The 20,805-nt window shown below is 37.3% G+C and overlaps 2 protein-coding genes across 3 annotated transcripts; one reads left to right on the top strand and one right to left on the bottom strand.

Annotated features, from left to right (window-relative positions):
* Positions 1-43: 43 nt before the first annotated feature.
* Positions 44-3,028, top strand: mtg2 (mitochondrial ribosome-associated GTPase 2). Its single transcript, XM_005926144.3, has 6 exons — positions 44-526; positions 674-821; positions 1,510-1,625; positions 1,753-1,971; positions 2,066-2,204; positions 2,333-3,028. The coding sequence occupies exons 1-6, from the start codon at positions 296-298 to the stop codon at positions 2,704-2,706; spliced, it is 1,227 nt and encodes a 408-aa protein (XP_005926206.1). The 5' UTR covers positions 44-295; the 3' UTR covers positions 2,707-3,028.
* An 8,014-nt stretch (positions 3,029-11,042) lies between these two features.
* LOC102288550 (B-cadherin) lies at positions 11,043-20,608 on the bottom strand. 2 transcript variants are annotated; one of them, XM_005926143.3, is made up of 20 exons: positions 20,313-20,608; positions 19,927-20,046; positions 19,689-19,835; positions 19,457-19,601; positions 19,172-19,347; positions 18,895-19,023; positions 18,628-18,810; positions 16,936-17,273; positions 16,688-16,830; positions 16,368-16,592; positions 15,974-16,198; positions 15,491-15,612; positions 15,212-15,283; positions 15,013-15,114; positions 14,801-14,857; positions 13,928-14,035; positions 13,709-13,768; positions 12,504-12,614; positions 12,323-12,382; positions 11,043-12,184 (listed from the first exon to the last, which is right to left on the bottom strand). In XM_005926143.3, the coding sequence occupies exons 1-20, from the start codon at positions 20,346-20,348 to the stop codon at positions 11,837-11,839; spliced, it is 2,907 nt and encodes a 968-aa protein (XP_005926205.1). In that variant the 5' UTR covers positions 20,349-20,608; the 3' UTR covers positions 11,043-11,836. The 2 variants fall into 2 exon arrangements, with proteins under 2 accessions (XP_005926205.1, XP_005926204.1); XM_005926142.3 differs by having other exon boundaries at positions 19,927-20,061; positions 20,313-20,607.
* Between the last annotated feature and the right edge of the window lie 197 nt (positions 20,609-20,805).

The following is a 20,805-nucleotide window of genomic DNA, read 5'->3' as shown; positions in this document are numbered from 1 at the left end:
AGCAACGGCAAAGACTGATTTTGACCGGTGGGGCTTCCGTAGATGTGTTGGTCGTAGTCAGTAAACGTGTGATGGGTAGTTGCGATCGTTTTGAAAACGCCAAATAATTATACATATATAAGGGAAATCCATGAATGGACATTTAGATTTTATAAACCCTTACCTAGTTCCCCGATAGTTTCCTGTTTATCACGCTGGTGGAGATGCGTATTAACATAAACGGTCGACGTGACATTGACAGATCGCTTTTAGCTACTTTAAAACTGTAACCGGTGTCTGTTTGTTGAACGCTATAATGTTGGCAGCGTTGTCTCGATTTAAAATCCCTCGCCGACCATCCTCGGAATTACTTTTAAGATGTATTTTCGAACAAAAGGTCGAAAGAGGTGAGCTGAGCCCCCTCACACTCAGTTCTGTGACTTGCAGTAGGAAAGTCGGCGGTGTCAGAGATGTCAGCACCTCGAGTACATTGTGCACCAAAGTCCGCGGAAACTCCAAGAAAACGGAGATGTCTGAAAAGAAACTGGTATGTTAAGTTAAAGCGTATTTTACACGTCTTATTTCTCAGGATATTTGCATATTTACAAAGCATAAACACACCTGTCGTGGAGACTATCAGAGTCGTAAGCATGGTTCACTCTACTGTGAAATTGCTTCTTTTTGCGCCTCACAGACCCGTCACTTTGTGGACCACCGCCGTGTGAAGCTGGTGGCTGGGTCAGGGGGTAAAGGGGCCAGCAGCTTTCACAGTGAGCCTCGAAAAGAGTGGGGTGGACCGGATGGAGGGAATGGAGGTGACGGAGGAAGCATCATTATAAAGGGTAAGTTTGATTGGTTACAGGAATGTTTATTTGCACTATTTGCTATGTAGAAGTCAATATACTCTCAAGAGCAAACATACGGTAATTTTTCAATCTTCCGTTGTTCAGTTTCTGTGAGCCTGTGTGAATTGAAGCCTCAGCTTTTTGCTCTTAGCTGGCAGGAGTGGCGCCCGATGTAGTTTTTATGCTGCTGTAGCCCAACTGCTTCAAGGTTCAGCAGGTTGTCTTCCTATCAGCTCACCTCTGACCTCTGAAATCAACAAGGCATCTTCACCTGCTGAGAACTGCTGCTCACTGGATATTTTCTCTTTTCAAGACTGTTATGTATAAATCTTTGAGACCATTGTGCTGGAAAATTCCAGTAAACGAGTTTCTAAAATACTCACACCAGCCCTCCTGGCACCAACAATCCAGTCACATTCAAAGCAACTTAAGTCATGTTTCTTCGCCATATGATGCTCTGTTTAAACTTGAGCAATTGGTCTTGACCGTGTCAAGATGTTTTATACATTGAGATGTTGCCATCTGATTAAATATATGTTTTAATGAGCACCTGGTGTACCTAATGAAGTGGCCGGTGAGTGTGTATAGACAGGAACCAAAGCCAGGATCAAATGGACAATAAATTCTTCAATAAGAATGAGTTTCTTCATGCTTTTATACGTATTCCTTTTTTGTCTGCTTTCAGCTGACCGCTTTGTCAAATCATTAGCACAAGTAGTTCCACTTTACAAGGGGGAGGATGGGGAATCGGGAGGCAGCAAGAACTGTTATGGTCGGAATGGCAGCCCAACCTACATTCGTGTGAGTCCCTGCATTTCATCATAAATGGCACCCACTTTGATCATGAGTCTGGCCTGACCTTACTTAACCTATCCTGTGATGTTTTGTGTGTGTGTGTGTGTGTGTTTGCTTTTTTAAATCTGTAAAGGTACCATTAGGAACTGTAGTCAAGGAGCAGGGCAAAACCATACTGGACATGACTGAGCATGGTCAGGAGTATCTTGCTGCATTTGGAGGGGCTGGAGGGAAAGGGAACAGATTCTTTCTGTCAAATGAAAACCGTTCTCCAATGACAGCTACTCCTGGAATAACAGGCCAGGAGCGGCTCCTTCAACTGGAGCTTCGTACCATGGCACATGCTGGACTTGTGAGCAGACCCTGTTTCTGAAGAGAAAACTGGCGTCAGACTTTTCATCAATGCAGATGTATTGAAGTGTTTTTATTCTCTTTCATCCCATCAGGTTGGCTTTCCAAACGCTGGGAAATCATCTCTGTTGAGAGCCATCACCAATGCTAGACCTGCTGTGGCTGCTTACCCTTTTACAACTCTCAATCCTCATGTGGGCATAGTCAAGTACAGGGATCATGAGCAAGTTGCAGGTGGGTGGTTTTAAGCAAAGATTCTAATTGTCTATTGTAGGAGACAAAAAAAGGTTATTATTATAGTATATTACAGTATGATAAAGTTGAATGATGTTGTGATTTTTTTTTATCTTAACTTTATGCAGTTGCTGACATCCCAGGGATTATTCGAGGAGCCCATCTAAATCGAGGCTTAGGAATCTCCTTCTTGCGCCACATAGAGCGCTGCCGTTTCCTCCTTTTTGTTCTGGACTTGTCAGCTCAAGAGCCCTGGACCCAGCTCCAACATTTGCGTTATGAACTGGACCAGTATGAACCTGGACTGTCCCAGCGGCCTCAGGCTATCATAGCCAACAAAATGGACCTATCTGAGGCCCAGGAAAAGCTGGAAACTCTTAAAAGCCACGTTTCCCAGAGGGTCATCCCTGTTTCAGCTCTCACAGGACAAAACACAGAGGAGCTCATTCTCTACCTGAGAGAGTTGTATGATGGCTACATCCAAGGGGGAGGTAATGGGTGAAGGGAGATTCAGTGGTAGGAAAAACTGGCTACTTGCTTAATAGAAAATGTGTATGATGAATATTTATATTGGACAATTTAGTCAGTATTTTAATTTCTCAATAAATAAATAAAATAATAAATAAAACATAAGAGTTTGGTGTTTAATTAATGATGGTATTTACACATACAATATTTAAATGTATTATTTTATAAAAGATGAACAGCAAAAAAGATTTTCAATGCTGCCTTTAAGTTTTACTTGATCAATTTTTTTTAAGATATGATTTGTCAGGAACAAAGTTATTGAGAGTTGAAAGTAGATGGAATTCCTTGCTAAACCAGCAGAGGGCATGTTTGTCATGTTTTATTGAACCTCAGTGGTAGTTATGTAAATAAAGCTCCATGTAGTCAAAGTAAAGACATCTGAGGGTTTGTGGAGAACTTAGTACAGTTACTGTGGTGAGCAGGGAACTTCAATTGATTTTTACAAGCTCATAAAAAGATTGGTGGTTGTGTATGTGTGTGTAAATCTTTAGAAAGTGGTGTCACTACAAACTAATATTTTGGGGTAAATCTAAATATGACTTGCAGCTTTCTCTCCTGGAGCTGATGTGGTTTCAGAAATGTGTGTTAAATTTTCTGTCAGTGAACGTTATATGAGTTTTGAATTGAACAGAGTAAAATAGCCCATTATTGTCATTGTACGTTGTGGGTACACCGCAGCAACTGTGCAGGAATAAATAACAAACAGGAGAAATATATACAAAATGCTTGGTCAGAGTAGAGACTATGTCTGAAAAGCCCAGGGGAAGAAGGAGTTTGAGAGAGAGATATGTGTAAAATGCTAATTATAAAATCAGTACAGCCAGTTGGATAAACGTTGTTGTCTATCTGAGTTTATAATTTATAATGTTTATAATTTGATTATCAAGTCTGGTCCTCCTTTCATGTGGAAGCAATGGGCCACATTCCTAGCTAATATGGTATAGCTCTTTGTGCACTTTGCGCAAAACAAACCATGTTAATAAGCCATATTCATTTTGTAAGTCTAAATGCGGTTTTTAAATAATTAAAAAAGCTTTCAATTACAAAGCTGCACAATCACGTTCCTCCACCAGGGGGTGAAAGAATCAACAAAAAACAGCCCGGATGCGCTGCAACTTTTAAAGTTAAATTTTAACAAAGGATTTGATAATGTTTGCAGGCACAAATAATAATTGCCATATCATTGTAACCTGTTTCTGGTCAAAAGATAAATAGACCTTCCAACTCAGGTTTGTTCACCATCATCTGGAAAAAAAACAAAGATTTTTTTTTTCTCTTTAGCTAACAGCGGTTTTCTTCACGAGCTAGCATAATAAGTGTGTCCTGTTTGGTGTTGTAAGTCAAGGATCAAGTAGACCGGAATTTCGCTATATATGATCTTTTTTCTTAACCAACATGAGGTTAAGAAGTCTGTAAAACCTCATAGCTGATTTTATTTCCTTTTTACTTTATCTCTGGATAAGTTAATTTAAAACAAAAATGTAACCCAGGCAATTCGATTTAAAGGAAGAGGACACTCAGCAATTTCTCCACTTTTAATTAAGTGTAGGGATGAACCTTTACAAGAGGTACTTACATCACTTTCCAGAATAAATTTGTTCTTTTGCTGGTCTCTTCAAATAGGTTATTTGAAAGAGCTGCAAAACACTATGCTTGATAGTTGGTATGAAGCATTTATGCTGATGCTCTCTGTAGTTTCCTCTTAAGACCAGACTTGGTCTGGTCTGTTCAAAGGACATGTTCCAGAAGGGTTTGTTCAGATACAGCTTTGTAAACCTAATCAACACTGTCATGTTTCCAGAGAGAAAATGCTTTCTCATTTCAAACAATTCATAGGTTTTCTGTCTTTTTCTTATTGTGCTCTCATTAACTTTAACATTTAACAAGCTAATTGAGGCCTACATAGTTAACAATTGTGGCATTCTGTTAACATACGCTCCCATTCTTCAGACTTGAAAACTGCTAAAACCTCTGCCTGCACTTGCTGATCATAACAGAAACATTTTTTAAGTTGTATCTTCAGGCATTTTGTTACTAACAGCCTGTCACAAAAACATAATTTGTTCTGATTCCAGGAGTTTATTTATAGGATTGTCGGTAGATTAACGGCATAAAATAACATTTTTGTACTAACAAGACAGGAAAGGATTCACAGAAAGCAAGTAAACTTGAAATTTAACCATAGGAAAAATTAAAACTATGCCTTAAAAACTGTTGAGAACTCAAAATTAAAGTAAAAACAAAGTAAAAAGCATTTCCCTGTTATGACTGTTGATAACCACATTCACTATCTAACCACTATTACTGTCTAATGATATCTGCAGTGAAAGTAGCATGTGAACCATTCTCATCTCTAAAGTCAAGTTTTCTTTTCCCATAACCCAGACCCCATCATATCATACTATCATCTCACACAATTAAGCTATACTCTGGCTTTGCATTTTGTTAAGCTAATATTTAGATCAAGAGCAGCCATTTAAAATGCCTTACTTTTCATAATATTGTAATATACACTTATGAGACATATTAGAGACTATGAGTACATTTGAAATTAGCGGGCTTGTTGATCAAGGCCAGAGTACGGATACCCCAGGCCATTTCAGGGTCAAAGGAAACATGAGAAACTGAGCTGGCACTGAGCTCAAAGTTGTGATCTGTGGAGAGCATCCTGCTGGAGAGTATTCAAATTCTGAAAAAATATAGACAAAGGGGTGAAAAAGAAGAGATAATACATTAATAACAGAATCTAGCTGTTTAGATCTATGTTTGCTGGATTTAATACTTTTTTGCTATTGCCTTATTTAGTAGAATTTTTAGAGAATATAGACAGAATCCCATTCAAGTCTTGAAAGTTAGAAGTAGAAAGTTGTATGAATTAGCTTGTTTCAGATGACTTAACAATAGCAACAAAAGTCTCTGTAAAAACCTTTCACACGAAAAGGTCTCATATTGCTTTACCCCAGGCTTAGGTTGTCCCTGCAGATGTCTCATTGCCATGTTTGAGGACGCTTCCAGTGGCTGGAAAAATCAAGCATTTAAATGTTAATAGTTTTGACCAGGTTTGCAAAAGTCTTAACACCTGCTTTTAAAAATCTGACAGATTTACTCAGTTATAATAAGAATGATTATTATAATAATCTGTACCATGCGTAACATTTTCATGACTAAATGATTGTGCCATTGAGCCTTCCTTTTGGGACTTTGAAATCAGTGCGCAGATTTCGGATACTCCAGGTACGGCTTTATTCATCACCTGAAAAGAAACCAAACAAAGAAATGTCAAACGTAATGTAATATCCAACGGTGCAATAGACTCACAATACTTGAAATGTGCAATTCCCTTGTATTCTTATTCCTATTTATTCTATTTATCCCTTTTGTATACTCTGTATTTATATATGTCTCTGTATTTATATATGTGTATATATGGTATATTTCTGCTCACATTCTGTAACTTCTGTCGGTGCAGTGCTATTGGAAACCAGATTTCCAGAAGGAACCCACCTGAGGGATATTAAAGTTTCATCTAATCTAATCTAAACCATGGCAGTATTTCATGTTTGAAATACAGTTGTCATCCAAGCCCATCATGCTAAGCTGGCTTGATGTACTTTTGTAGTTAATCTTGGAAAAAGACAAAATTCAAAAGTTTTGACATCTTCTGTCCAAATTTCCAAACCTATATGTGACTTGGCTATTCTTAATGAAAATGTAAAAAAAATAAAGACCTTTGACAAATAAACACTTATTTTCTTGGAACTATGTAGTTTTATTAAAGAGCAGAAAAGAAAACATTACACAAGCAGGAGTAAGTAGCATCTACAGGTGCACAAAACACCCGCAAAAACCTTTAAATGGTCTCTCAGTCTAGTTCCGTAGGCTACACAATCAAGGGGAAGACTGCTTACTTGACAGTTGTCCAAAAGACAACCATTGACACGTTGCACAAGGAGGGCAAGACACAAAAGGTCATTGCAAAAGAGGCTGGCTGTTCACAGAGCGCTATGTCCAAGCACATTAATAGAGAGGCAAAGGGAAGGAAAAGATGTGGTCGAAAAAACTGTACAAGCAACAGGGATAACTGCACCCTCGAGAGGACTGTGAAACAAAACGCCTTCAAAAATGTGGGGGAGATTCACAAAGAGTGGACTACAGCTGGAGTCAGTGCTTTAAGAACCACTACGCACAGATGTATGCAAGACATGGGATTCAGCTGTCGCATTCCTTGTGTCAAGCCACTGTTGAACAACAGACAGTGTCAGAAGGGTCTCGCCTTAACCCTAACCCTTGCCATGTCATCTGCTGGTGTTGCTCCACTGTGTTTTCTGAGGTCCAAAGTCAACACAGCCATATACCAGGAAGTTTTAGAGCACTTCATGCTTCCTGCTGCTGATCAACATTATGGAGATGCAGATTTCATTTTCCAACAGGACTTGGCACCTGCACACAGTGCCAAAGCTACCAGTATCTGGGACCATGGTATCCCTGTTCCTAATTGGCCAGCGAACTCACCTGACCTTAACCCCATAGAAAATCTATGGGGTATTGTGAAGAGGAAGATGCGATTTGCGAGACCCGACAATGCAGAAGAGCTGAAGGCCACTATCAGAGCAACCTGGGCTCTCAGTGGGGCGATTGTGGCTCAAGAGTTTCGTCTTGTAATCGGAAGGTTGCCGATTCGAGCCCCGGCTCCGACAGTCTCGATCGTTGTGTCCTTGGGCAAGACACTTCACCCGTTGTCTAGTGATCAGAGGGCCTGGTGGCGCCATGTCTGGCAGCCTCACCTCTGTTAGTGTGCCCCAGGGCAGCTGTGGCTACAATGTAGCTTGCCATCACCAGTGCGTGATTGGGTGGATGACTGAATGTAGTGTAAAGCACTTTTGGGTCCATAGGGACTAAGTAAAGCGCTATACAAATGCATTTACCGTTTACCTGAGCAGTGCCACAGACTGATCAAATCTATGCCATCCCGCAGTGCTGCAGTAATTCAGGTAAAAGGAGCCCCAACTAAGTATTGCGTGCTGTACTTGCTCATACTTTTCAGTTGGCCAAGAATTCTAAAAATCCTTTCTTTGTATTGGTCTTAAGTAATATTCTACTTTTTTGAGATACTGAATTTGGGGTTTTCATTAGTTGTCAGTTATAATCATCACAATTAAAAGAAATAAACACTTGAAATATATCAGTCTGTGTGGAATGAATGTAACCATTATACAAGTCTCACTTTTCAAATGGAATTAGTGAAATAAATCAACTTTTTGATGATATTCTAATTATATGATTGGCACCTGTATTTAGGACAGTTTTGTGTTATTTCAGGTTTAATTTTTTTTAACAGGATGATATGTGTGTAATCAGCTCAAAGTAAATTGCGGTCACTCATTGTTTTGAGAGAACCTGTGAGGTAATAGTAAAAAATAAGTTCAATGGCACAGACGATTAAGACACATTATATTTGGATTTATGTTACAATGATGGCACCTTGTATAGCAACTGCCTGCTCCTTTTGGGCTTTTCACAAGATTTGTTGAACATACAACCTAAAATATCACAAGAACAGTTTTATAATTTGTCCAGTAGTGATAGTTGATAATAAAAGTGTCCAATGCCAATTTTTATTTGGACTTTGTGACTTTTGCAGGAATTAATTTTCGCACATGTCATACTCCTCTAAGTGGCCATGCATCACAGTTGAATGATTTGTGACAGGCTGCAATTCAGAGCCACTCATTAAAAAAAAAAAACAGCTAAAAAATTGTATTATTACAAAAATATATATTTTGCAACACTTACTGGATTCGTTGTGACAGTTTTAACGTGAGATATTTCTTGCATCTGGTTCTCTTTTTGGTTCCCGACACCTGCTTCAGAAATAGTAATAGTGTTGTAAGTTTTTCCACCAAAACCAGTCACAATTAAGGTCAAGGTCACCGAAAGGTCACCGAAATGCAAACTCATCTGAAACAATAAACTGTAATATGTGTGTAGCAAGTGAAAATAAAATAAAATAAACAATAAAATCAAAGGTGAAGCAAATAGACCAATATGGCAAGCCGGGATGGTCCATTTGGTAAAGTAAATCCGTTGGGTATCTTTCTTTGCCTTTAGACAATAATTCTGATGGCAAAAGCACCAAACGGGACAGGCGAAAAAACGAAAAGCGAAAAGTGCTTTAATTCATCTGATTTTTTTTTCCATTTTATAAATACATTCTTAAATAAATACACCTGATATAAACTTTTAAGTCAAAGCTTGAAAATTTTATTTTTGAGCTCATTAACAGCTGTTTATTTGGAGAGATGTAGTCCTTACTGGACAGCCAACACAAACATATGATTATATATGTAGTACATGATGCACTACCCGAGATTAAACAGTATCTCCAAAGTGTTGTGATTTACAGATTTGTTTGCTAGGCCTCTTTGGGTTTTTATAAGGAAGGGCATCCAGCATTAAAATGTGTTGGATCAAAACATGCTGCTACAGTCTGTAGCGACCCCTTGTGGATATGGGAGCAATCAAGTAGCACTGGAGGTTAAACAGAAATATTTAAAATGAGCTCAACCATAAACAACTGCATCATTAATACTGATTCACATAACACTGTAAGTACTTTTTCATTTGATTGAATTTATGTACAGTTTGGCATTAATACAGTTTTATGTGTAATATGCTATTGTTACTTTTGCTAAGGGATCTTACATGATTTCTCCAGCACGTCATTGTGAGCTCAAGGAAATAATTAGATATAAACTTTATAATATTTCAGCCAGTTAGGTGTGCAGAACAGTGGTGATGTAAGACTTTTGCACAGAACTGTACTGCAGCCTTCCCTGTTGAAGTTGATGTGGTTTTAGAGAATTCTGTGTCACATATTCTTGCAGTGGGCATGCTGGGGGGTGCCAATGCTACCCCTCAGCCTCCTAGTAGATACAACTGTGGTATCAATTTCAAACTCCTTGTCGTCTTGTTCTCAAGATATTGCATTCACAGAATTTTCAGAAAACCTGACCTCTGACCTGGAGGTCAAGGTCACCGAAATGCAAACTCATCTGAAATTTTTAGTAGCTGCACCTTTTGTATGAAATTCAAAATCCTATATCACCTCATTTTGTGGTCAAGGTAACTGGGATTCTGACCCTTTTGGGACCTGTACAACTGCAGTGAAAACTCTGGCTGCACTGACTGTCCCAAGTCTGATATTAGATGCATATCTAAAGATGCATGTGTAATTTACTTTTTGTGAATAAAATGTTGACAGAGGCAGCCAAAAGCAGCACGATGAAAAAAATGACCCCCCCCCCCCCCCAAGGTTTATGATTATGGAAGTTGAGACATGCCATAATCAGTGGCGTAACCAAGCTGATGAGTAAATCAGATGCTATCATGTGAAATACGAACTACAAGCCATGATTCCATAGTTTGTAGAACCACCGCCAACAAACTGAAATCTAAAATGGTTGTGGAGGAATTTTGTCCCATGTCGTTGGTTCTGTTTTATAAGGTTTGCAGGTTTTTATTTATGCAGAGTTTTTGTAAAGTCCTACCACAACGTGATTCGTTAGTTTTTTTTAGCTATTCTGTTGTAGATTTTCTGGTGTACTTGGAACCATTGTCCTGTTGCGTGACCCTTTTTTGGCCAAGCTTTAGTTGATGGACTTATTATGATTTATTATCAGTATTTTTCTGAACAAGTGGAGCAATAGAAGTTGACTGCTTTGAGACTGCTTCCTTTTTACTTACAGTTGTTTTTATCTCTTTTAGGTTCAGATTTCCATCTGTTGCAATAGACTAATCTTTACTAAAAGCACATTTTGGCATCAAATATGTCACCCCAAATAAATAAAGCTTTGTCTACAGAAAAGTTTAGGATTTTGACTTTAACCCATCTGACAAATCTAAAGCTTTGATAAGAAACCTGAGAGTTATTTTACTCATCTTTGGATGTTTTTTAATTAGTGAGAAAAATGTGCAATGACAAAGCTTACAAGAATGCCATTTAGAATGAAAAACTAATTCAGTCAGGCTTGTGTAGAAGCTTCTGACAGATTTAGACATTAATGAAATGTGAGTAAGTCATTAGATATTTACTAAGTTTAGTAAATATAATTTTAATGCACTTCCCAACATTACCTTTGCTGGTATGAGTGTTCAGAAGTATTTTTACTGTATGAATATGGCTTAATATAACTAGGCACAAATACAAATATAACAATTTCTTTGTAAAACCACAAGGAGTCAGTGTTTCACAAGAATTAGATTAATAAACATGATAGTGATAGTTTTATAGTGAGAATCTTGTTTGAGAGGTTCAGATTAACACGTTTATTAGTATTACCACTATACAAACATTTGATGCACATAAAACATGGTTACAATGATCCTTAGAAGCATATTAACTAGTTTATTAGATGCACCCAGATGCTCAGACAGTGTGGGAGAAGGCCGACCATCCTCCTCACCGAAGCAGTCAGCAGACTTACTGTCCTGCATGTACAAACATGAACACACCCATACAACCACAGATACCCGAGAGCACGCCCATGCCAGCTCCTTTTGATAACGTGGAGTCTAAACAACAAAATGAGAACAAGTTTGACAAGTTTGTCGTGCCAAAATGGAAATACCGTGGAATTACATTACAGCGGCAGTCATCATTTATTCTGGAGAAAGCTTTTACTTGCACAAGACACACCTGCATGCCTTTAAGATTCATGCATTCAAGCTTAACTCTGTTTTTTTAAAGGCCTGACAACCTCTAATGGACAAAGAAAACAGTTCACACGCTTGAAATATATTATTTCGCAATAGAAAAAGATAAAAAAGTGACCTTAAAAAACACTTTGAGAACAGAAGCTCAAGATAAACCAAACGAAAGTAGAAAGCATTACCCTCTTAGTACAATTGATCGTATGTTTCCCAAAGTGCAAATAAGCAGATTTGATAAATACCATATTCACCCCTCTGCATTAGTTTTTGCATTACCCAGTCTTTATTGTAAACATTATGACATGACACTGCATCTTACCATACCATGCTCCCAGACAACTGAATAAATATTTATGACTTTTCATATTGGACCTTATACTTGAGGTCTAGTGACTTTATTGTGAAATGTAAACCTCATTTAATGTGAGTTTCTGCCAGTTTAGTTCATGGCTTTCCTCTTGGAGAAGAGTTGCTGTTTGGATTTTCTGTATTGTGGTGACATCACTAGGCATGCAGACTGAGGCCAGAGTAGTGAACTTGTCACACAGATCCATTTCAGGGTCAAAGGAAACATCAGCAATGGAGATTGAATCAAGCTCAAAGTTATGCTCTGTGTCTCCCTCCTCATTATATACATGAGGCAGATAATTGCCCAGTTCCTTTCCTTGTTCCTGGAGAGCATTTATCCTTTTTGGTATTACCTCATTTAGTAGCTGGTTTCGGTGGTCTAGTCCCATATAAATCTTAAAAAGTAGAAACAGGAAGTTGTATGAATTTTCTTTTTTGAAATATTATTATATTAGAATTTAAATAGGAATTAAGGTAAGACAAGACTTTGTAGTTGACCATAAATGACAAAACTGTAGAAAATGTTGCTTTACCCCATGCTTAGATTGAACCTGCAGATGTGCCGTTCCTTTGTTGGATGATCCTCCGAGTGACTGAAAAAATCAAGCATTTAAATAGTTAAGCAAAATTCTTAACACCGGACTATTTAAATATGACACATGTACTTAATGATAACAAGAGTAAGTACAAGTTTTATAAGAAAAATCTCTGTACCATGCGCATAAAGCTTCCACGAGTAAAACCTTGTGCCATTGAGCTTTCCCTTTGAAAAGCTGAGATTATTGACCCGGTTTGTGATGCTCCACGTACGGCTTCATCTATCAGCTGAAAAGAAACCAAACAAACAAATGTCAAAGCATGACAGCATTTCATGGTTGAAATCATTTTAATTATGATTAGGCTTGTCCTCCAAGCCTATCATACTTGGATCATGTTAGAGCAAGGCTGTCAGTTGATACTGTACTTTTCTGTGTTTAAAACCTTTTAAAAATAAAAGAGCAAGGGACTAAAGAAGAACACATTACACAAGTTAAACCAAGTAGCATATATTATGCTACTTGCATGCTACTTGCATAATAATATGCACACACAGTGGCTGCTCTCTGTCCCGACAAAACTGTGTTCCCATCTTTGACTTGAATTAAGGATTTTTATCAGTTATTCAGTGTTTTAATGAGTATTTGGCAGCAGGATTATGTGTATATAATCATCTCCAATTATGTAATAATGCCAATATTCATCTTTATTATCTATCCTGTAATATGAGGCTGTTGTTACATCGACAATACCTGTTAACAACAAAATTTGTTCCATAGTAGGAATTGCATGCAACAGCCACTTCATTAGGAATAACTGTTCAACTGCTCATTAATGCACATTTCTAATTAGCCAACCACATTTCCATAAACTCAGTGTTACTGGCAGAGGGGTGATGGGGAGACAGGTGAACAGCTTTGAGTTGCTAGGATGGCAACAGTAAAAACTACTCGATCCTCCCAGGGTAGGCAGAAGTGCATCTCTTAATGGAAACAGGGAAACCTGAAACCAATGGGCTACAGTCTTCTTATGGCTCCTTCCAGTAAAATAATGTGCAACACCAAAACTGGTTTCTTGAACATAACAATGACTTCGCTATACTCAAATGGCATATTTTAATTCACAGTCTCCAGATTTCAATCCAGCAGAGCATCTATGGGATGTGGTGGAATTGGAGATTTGCACTTCTGCAAAATTTGTTAAACACTATCATATCAATAGGAACCAACATTTCTGAGGTATACTTCTAGCACCTTGTTGAATACATCCCATTCTGACGACAAAAGGCTACTTGCAAGGTATAACTAACGAAGTGGCTGGTGAGTAGAAATTATAAAATTGTTCTGGAAAATTTAACATCAAAAGGACTCATGTTGCTTTACCCCATGCCTGGATTGCCACTGGAGATGTTTCATTCCACTGTTTGATATTGCTCCCAGTGACTGGAAAAATCAAGCATTAACTGGTTAATACTTTTGAAACTTCACAGAAAAGCAAAATGTCAAGAACCAGCAAAATCCTTAACAACCACTTCGTCAAACAGATGTACTCAATACTACTACTACTACTAATTATACTAATACTAATAATAATCTCAGTACCTTCCGCATGATGGTTCCACGAATAAATGCTGACCCTGATCCTTCCCCCCGGTACTGTGAGGTTAGTGAGTTCATTTGTGATCCTCCATGTACTGCTTCATTCATCAGCTGAAGAAAAAACCGCAAAACAAACACATCAAACCATGACATTGTTTCCTGGCACAAATGATTTCAATAAGAATCCATTTGCTAAAGTCTATGATAACATACAATGTAAAAAAGCAAGGCCAGCAGATTGTTCTGTGCTTTTTTAGTTTTCAATCAATCTCATAAAAAAAGGACCAAAAGAAATAAAGACTTCATTTTTTGTTCTAAGGCTAAACAGTTTCTTGAAAGAGCAGGGGACTAACCCTACATCTCAACTGTGAAGCAAATGGGCTACAGCAGCAGCAGATGACCACACTGTCACTCTTGTCAACTAAAAACAGGAAACTGAGGCTATGTTTTACATAGGCTCACCAAAAACAGACAAGAGAACATTGGATGTATTGGCTTCTGTTGTGAAGTATATGATAGGAACAGTTGCATAAACAACATCTAAGCACAGGTTCATCCATCCTTATAGAAATGATTCAATCAGGTGGGGGTGATGCAATGGCGTGGGCGATATTTTCTTGGTATACTTTGGACCCCTTAAGACAAAGTCAACATCATTTAAATGCCACAGCCTACCTGAGTATTACTGCTGACCACGTCTGTCCCTTTATGACCACAGTGTACCCAAATTTGGATGGCTGCTTCCAGCAAAATAAGGCACCATGTCACAAATCTCAAATCATTTCATGCTGGTTTCTTGTAGAATTAAGTCAGTTCTGACAGAAAAGGTGGTCCAGCACTTTCAGAAGGTTTCATATGAAAAGAAATATTACATACCCCACTCACAGATTGTCCCTGGTGATATCCCATTCCCACGTTTGATCCCCCCTGTGACTGAAAAATCAAGCATTTAAATACTTCTGAGATTTGATAAATTTCATAAACAGAAAATTATGATGAGCAAAATTCTTAACTTCTACCTGTTTAAGTATCACAGGTTTACTTAGTGATAATAACAAATAAAATAACAGTAATCATAATATCTGTACCATGTGCATAAAGCTTCCACGAATGAAAGGTTGTGCCACTGAGCTTTCTTTTTGATATTTGAGGAATTCTGTGCTGGTTTCTGAGTCATTTAGAAGAAACGCCTGAAAAACATCAAATATTTCTCACAATGCATGGTATATTACAAAAATGCTCTTTACAAACTAGTTATTACAATAATATATATTTTGTAGCACTTACTGGACTCATTTTCACAGTTTTAACTTGAGATATTTCTTGCATCGCATTTCCATTCTGATTCACAATGGCCACCTTGACAAAGTAATGATGTTTTAATGTTTTTATACCAAAAACGAGAAGTTATGTTTACATAATTTCAGTCATTACAATTGCTGAAGTAGGGATAATTACTTTTAAAAAGTCAGGCAAAATGAATCTTTAATTTAAAAACCAACAAATATCTGTGTGAGTGAGCATTTGAGTGTGTGTGTAAGTGTGATTTATGATAAATGTATTTACCGAACAGTCTGTTCCTGGATTCTCAGTGTTAGACTTCATCAGTTGTTGTTCAGAAGATAAATCCTCTTTGATTTCCAAGATCTGTTTTTTGCAGGACATCAGAAGAGCCAAAAGTAGCAAACCTGGAGCATAAAGACCACACACACAAATATATGACATACAAAACATGCTAGATGTTTATTGCTGTTATAATTCTGTTATTTTGTCGTCACTTTTACTTTAAATAAATATTTAAAAAAACTGTTTTTCAAAATCTTAACAAGCATAAAAATAAGTACTTAAGTCTAACTGAAAAACACCCATCGAAAACTCATTTACATTTTTTTCCTGAAGAAGTCCAAAGCTTATTATTAAAGTCAAAGTTATTTCTTATTGTTAGACCTTTTTTATTATTACATTTTAATCGTTTTTAAATAACAACAACAAATATAAATGAGGATATCTTATTTATAATGATGGAAATATTTGAAACATGTGTCCAACCTGTAATCAGCAGCATGGCCAAAAAAATCATTCCCACTCCCCCTGCTCCTAGTGTGGTGCCAGATGTCCTCACATGACAGTTTGGGGTTTCTGAGTCTAAGCAGCTGCAAACAGTAACTGACAGGTTGTGGAAAGCTGATTTCCCCTGTTGGTCAGAAACTTCTAGCGACAGCTCATGGTGATTGGAATGAACTGTAGGCTCTTTAACCAAGTTGACTGAATAACCTGTGTGTCCAAAATGAATACATAATCAGATGTATAACAGTCATTGTGGCAGTCTATGTATATACTACTTATACTTTTATATAAAGGAGGCTTAGAAGTATATTTAATACAAGTGACATTGTTTTTGTGAGTAATATAAGGTTGAGTATCTGCAGACTCTAAAGCTTACCAGTGACAGGGTCAATCTTCCACTTGCCCTCAACATCTCCATGGAGCTTGAAGGTGAAAGGGCCACTGTAGGGCTCAACATCTGAGTCTAAGGCTGTGATGTTGGCAAAGGATTGTCCGTCAGATTGGCACATTTCAATTGTGCTTACAACCAGGTATGGAGTATGATCATTGTCATCTCTAATATAGATACTAAGAGTTGCAGTGCTTGTCATTTGTGGTTTCCCTGGTGATGAAAAAGTATTGCAACTTGTTTAGAAATGTAATGAGGAAATGTAAATGAATAATTGGCCAAATATGTGAATACTTGTCGATTCATACCATCGTCAACAGCACATATTGTGACTACATAAATGTTGTCTTTAACAAACTCTGACTCTCGATCCAAGGGCTTTGATGTTGTTATGTTTCCAGTGTCAGGGTCCACTTTAATCCAACCAGCTGGATCGTGTCCTATAATGTATCTGAAATGGTTTGTTAGTCATTTTCAAAGTGTCTACTGATGTAGTAATGCTGTATGTTTTTGTCTTGTAGAAGTGACATGTAGTTGTATAGTTGTCAAGACTTACTTAAATGTGTTTTTGTTGGCAACATCAGGATCTTTAGCTATGAGTGTTGCCAGGTATTGGCCTTCCTTAACATTCTCAGTGACCACAGTTTCTATGGAAGTCTTGTCAAAAACTGGAGGCTCATTGACATCCTCAACAGCCACGATCACTTGACGGCTGGATGCAACTGTTCCAGCCACGAAGCTCATTGCAGACCCAGTAGCAGCAGAACCAGATATGGTAACTACTTTCCAAAGATCAGTGGAGCTGCGTTTTTCCACTTTGCATGAATAATAGGGGATCTCATTCTCTACAGTGATAGTTATATTCTTCAGAGCACCATCTTCGTAGTTTAAAGCCTGTAAAAGAGCATAACTGTTGGAGTCAAATTGTTAAATGTTGTCATTGTGTTACTTAAATTTGTAAATCATGGAAATAAAAGGCTGCGAGGAAGGCTGTTTATTTGATTCTGGCTAGGAGACAGGTGAGGAGTGTTCAGCTCCCACCGCCAGTCTCCCTTGCTAGCAAGTAAAAGCTGTTCATCTTGCTTCCTTGCTTGACGTTAACGGGAATAGGTTTCTAAACCAGCGGGGCCTGTGGAAGCGCAGACCCAACAATAACTTATCATATTTTTCCAGGGCTTTTTAAATCATAGCTTTGGTTAAAACTGTTTGCTACCCAATTAAAATTGCTTTTAGCTTGAATAAAGCCATATCGATTTGTTAAAATCCCGAATCGATTTTTAAATATAAATGTACTTTGCCAGAAATGCCAGAATCTCACAAAACTATTTCAGCAACCACAAAACAGCTAAAACAGTAAATGAAAGCAGGTAAATGGATTCCACAAAAAGACTCACACACAGAGCGCGGACCCGATGCATCACAGTGAGTGAGATTTCGGCTTTCTTTCACATAAACAGTCAGTGCTGAAAGTCGACAGCTCACAGATTCTGATAGGTCGGGGCTGCGCTTTGTGTTTTTGTCTTTTTTTGCACTAGATTGTAAAGCTGTAGGTTTTGTCCCTCTCCAACCAAAATAAACTGAACCAGCAGCAAAAGAAGATCAAAACTATGCTTCGCCACTTCACATTTTCACTTTACATAAACATCGTCATGAATTCCCTCTTACTTTTGCTGTTTTGCTTCCACTATGATAAAATCACACTTCCTGCACAGCTCTCTCTCTCTCAGTGCACTTCAAGAACAGTTTCCCCATCTCAGATCTGTTTTCTGCATGATTTGCTTGCTTATTTCCAAGCAGTCTACTGTTGTTTACAGCACTGTTGGTCACTGCTTTTTTTTTTATATAAATGACTTCTGACAACAAAGTCTCATTTCTGCTGTTCAATACTGAATAAATATAAACTTTTTAAACTTATGCGAAATTGCAAAACGCTTGGCTGTGTCTAATAAAACCACTGTAATTTTGTTCTGCTTCACTTTAGCAGCATCAGGTATGTTCATATGCTGAGTCATGGTTTTCTTCCATTTTTGTTCTACTTCAAATTATTTTTAAGGTTATCTGTTATAAAAAGCCAGGCCAGGAAAATCTCTTTCATATTTTTCTGTGTTTTATATACTAATTTTTGAAGATAAAAAAAGAGCTTATGTTGGTTAATTTAAAAAATGCGACAGGGTTTTTACCACATAGACTGTTTTCAACTACTTAGATTGGAAAGTTTAGTCTACTGTAAACATAATCACAAAAATACCTTTTCCACATGGAGTAGTCCATCGTTTGTCTCAGGATCTGTAGTTATTCTAAAGTTGTTGTTTGTGTCTCCTTGGATTGTATATTTGGCTCTCCATGCTGGGGTTCCTCTGGTGTCTTCATCATGAACTTGTATACGTGAAACAAGAACATTTGTCTGTCCTTCTTTCACTTTTTCTGGGCCCTTGGGTCACAAAAGAGGAAGATGTAAAATAGGAAATGATTTTCATTGAATAAATTATTGTGACTGAAATAAGTAACTGCTAACTGTTTGCTGTGTGATGACAGGAAGGTGATTATTTCCATCTTCTATATTGATTATGATGGTGCAGGAGGTGGATAGCGGTTTTTCTCCATTGTCTTTGGCCTCCACTATAATGGTGTATTTCTCAGCTGTCTGATGGAGAAAAATAAAATTTTGCTCATCTTGAATGTAAATGGATGTCAAAAATATTGAATTTAGTTGTACTATTGAAATTTGAGGAGATTCATGTTGAAAGATTAAAATGGAAAGTTTTAATTTTTCAAGCAGTAATTTCTCTCACCTCATGGTCCAGACATCCTTTAAAAGAAATGACTCCAATGCCTGTCTCATCGATCTCTTTGAAGTAGAACTCAAGATCCTTAGGTTTAGGTTTGACTGAAACTATGTTAAGGTCAACTTTGTTATATATCTCACTTATGTCTTGATCTGTTGCTTGAATTCTACCCACTTCAGTGCCTGTTAGTATCAAAAGGAAATAATGATTATTCACTGTCACAAAAAACATAATTTTGACACCGTAGCATTAGTAATTTAAATAATATTTCTTTCCAAATGAGAAAATTACCCTGTGATGTTGACTCTTTTATGGTGAAAGTGTACTTTTCAAACAGAAATTTTGGAGGGTTGTCGTTTGTGTCCAAAATCTCTATATAAATCCCGAGCTGTGTCTCTATTTCATGTTTTTCTCTGTCAAGTGCTTTAAATTTAAGCTGCAATGGAAAGACAAAATAATCAAACTTCACTCCATGCATAGCTTTTACTTTCCATTTAGATATATTTTTTAAATTTCTTCTTACCTTAAGAGTTTTATATTGTTCGTAGTCCACCGAACGGAGGACCTTTATTTCTCCTGTATATGAATTGATTTCTAACACTTGCGTTGGTTCCTCATCGACACCTTCTCCTTGTATCATAAAAAGAACGAGGTCCTTCTCAACCTCAATCTGTATCAAACATAAGACACACGAGCAGTGAATTTTGGAATTATCTTTCCTTATTTCATGATATGTGTTACATTTTAAGGCATACACTCACTTTGCCCAGTGAATATGGGAAAGGTCCCTGATAACCTTCATCAATAGTAAAGGAATTAATGATCCAGTTTCTTTTTTGACGCAGCAAAAGTTGTGAAGATGATCTGTGGACTCCCCAACACTGCAAAAGATTACACTGGAAACATTTCTTGCAGTAAATGTGCAGCACAGCATATTTATGAGTATCATATATATTATATATTATATTATATTCTTAGCAGATTTTTAATCTTTAAACACTGGCTATAACTCAGTATAATGTTGACAGACATAATCGTCATAAACACAATTAGTAAAACAATTAGACATATTTTTAAAATATTTGTGTTGAAATTTATGGCAGAAGTAATAAAAGATTACATGTAGTTTTACATACTTAAGCCTTACCAGAATCAAAAGTAGAATTGGGTGTATTAGTTCCATTTTATATCCACAGAACGGCTAGTTTTGAAGTGAATTCATTGCAGACGACTACTTGAATGCACTTGAGTAGAAACTCAGCTGCATGCCAATGTGAGCTTTGGCAGAGAGATACCAGTGGGAGGGATATCTTTATAAATCAGCTGTATACGTCTAGCCATGAGGTAATCGTAATCTTTATCTGTATCTGTATGGGTGTGTACAGTTTTCACCTTGACTAACAGTACCCGCTTGCTTGAAAACCTATAATGATGCTAGAAAAGAAAAGAAAAAAAACCCAACTAAAAGCCACGTAAAATCACATTTAAAAACATAATTAGTCTATGATATTATATTATGTATTATAATATATTATATAATATAGAATAGAATAGATAGAATTGTATTGTATTGTATTGCATCTGTGTGTCTGTGAGTATATGTATTTGTAACTGTATCTTGGGCAACTTTTATAGGTTCA

Source organism: Haplochromis burtoni, unplaced genomic scaffold, assembly GCF_018398535.1.
Source record: "Haplochromis burtoni strain Fernald_Lab_line unplaced genomic scaffold, NCSU_Asbu1 Contig_91, whole genome shotgun sequence".
NCBI classification, from domain to species: Eukaryota; Metazoa; Chordata; class Actinopteri; order Cichliformes; family Cichlidae; genus Haplochromis; species Haplochromis burtoni.
The sequence above is the reverse complement of the archived record's forward strand: the minus strand, read 5'-3'. Positions and strand labels throughout refer to the sequence as shown.

What these genes read in the sequence shown, in the direction of transcription:
- LOC102288550 (XM_005926142.3), bottom strand. Translation starts at nt 20,348, where the DNA reads ATGGAACTAATACACCCAATTCTACTTTTGATTCTG. An exon ending in CAATTCTACTTTTGATTCTG is followed by an intron (nt 20,062 to 20,312) that starts GTAAGGCTTAAG and finishes AAATGTTTCCAG; the next exon opens with TGTAATCTTTTGCAGTGTTG. An exon ending in TCCCATATTCACTGGGCAAA is followed by an intron (nt 19,836 to 19,926) that starts GTGAGTGTATGC and finishes TGTTTGATACAG; the next exon opens with ATTGAGGTTGAGAAGGACCT.
- mtg2 (XM_005926144.3), top strand. Translation starts at nt 296, where the DNA reads ATGTTGGCAGCGTTGTCTCGATTTAAAATCCCTCGCCGACCATCCTCG. An exon ending in AGGAAGCATCATTATAAAGG is followed by an intron (nt 822 to 1,509) that starts GTAAGTTTGATT and finishes GTCTGCTTTCAG; the next exon opens with CTGACCGCTTTGTCAAATCA. An exon ending in CCATGGCACATGCTGGACTT is followed by an intron (nt 1,972 to 2,065) that starts GTGAGCAGACCC and finishes TCATCCCATCAG; the next exon opens with GTTGGCTTTCCAAACGCTGG.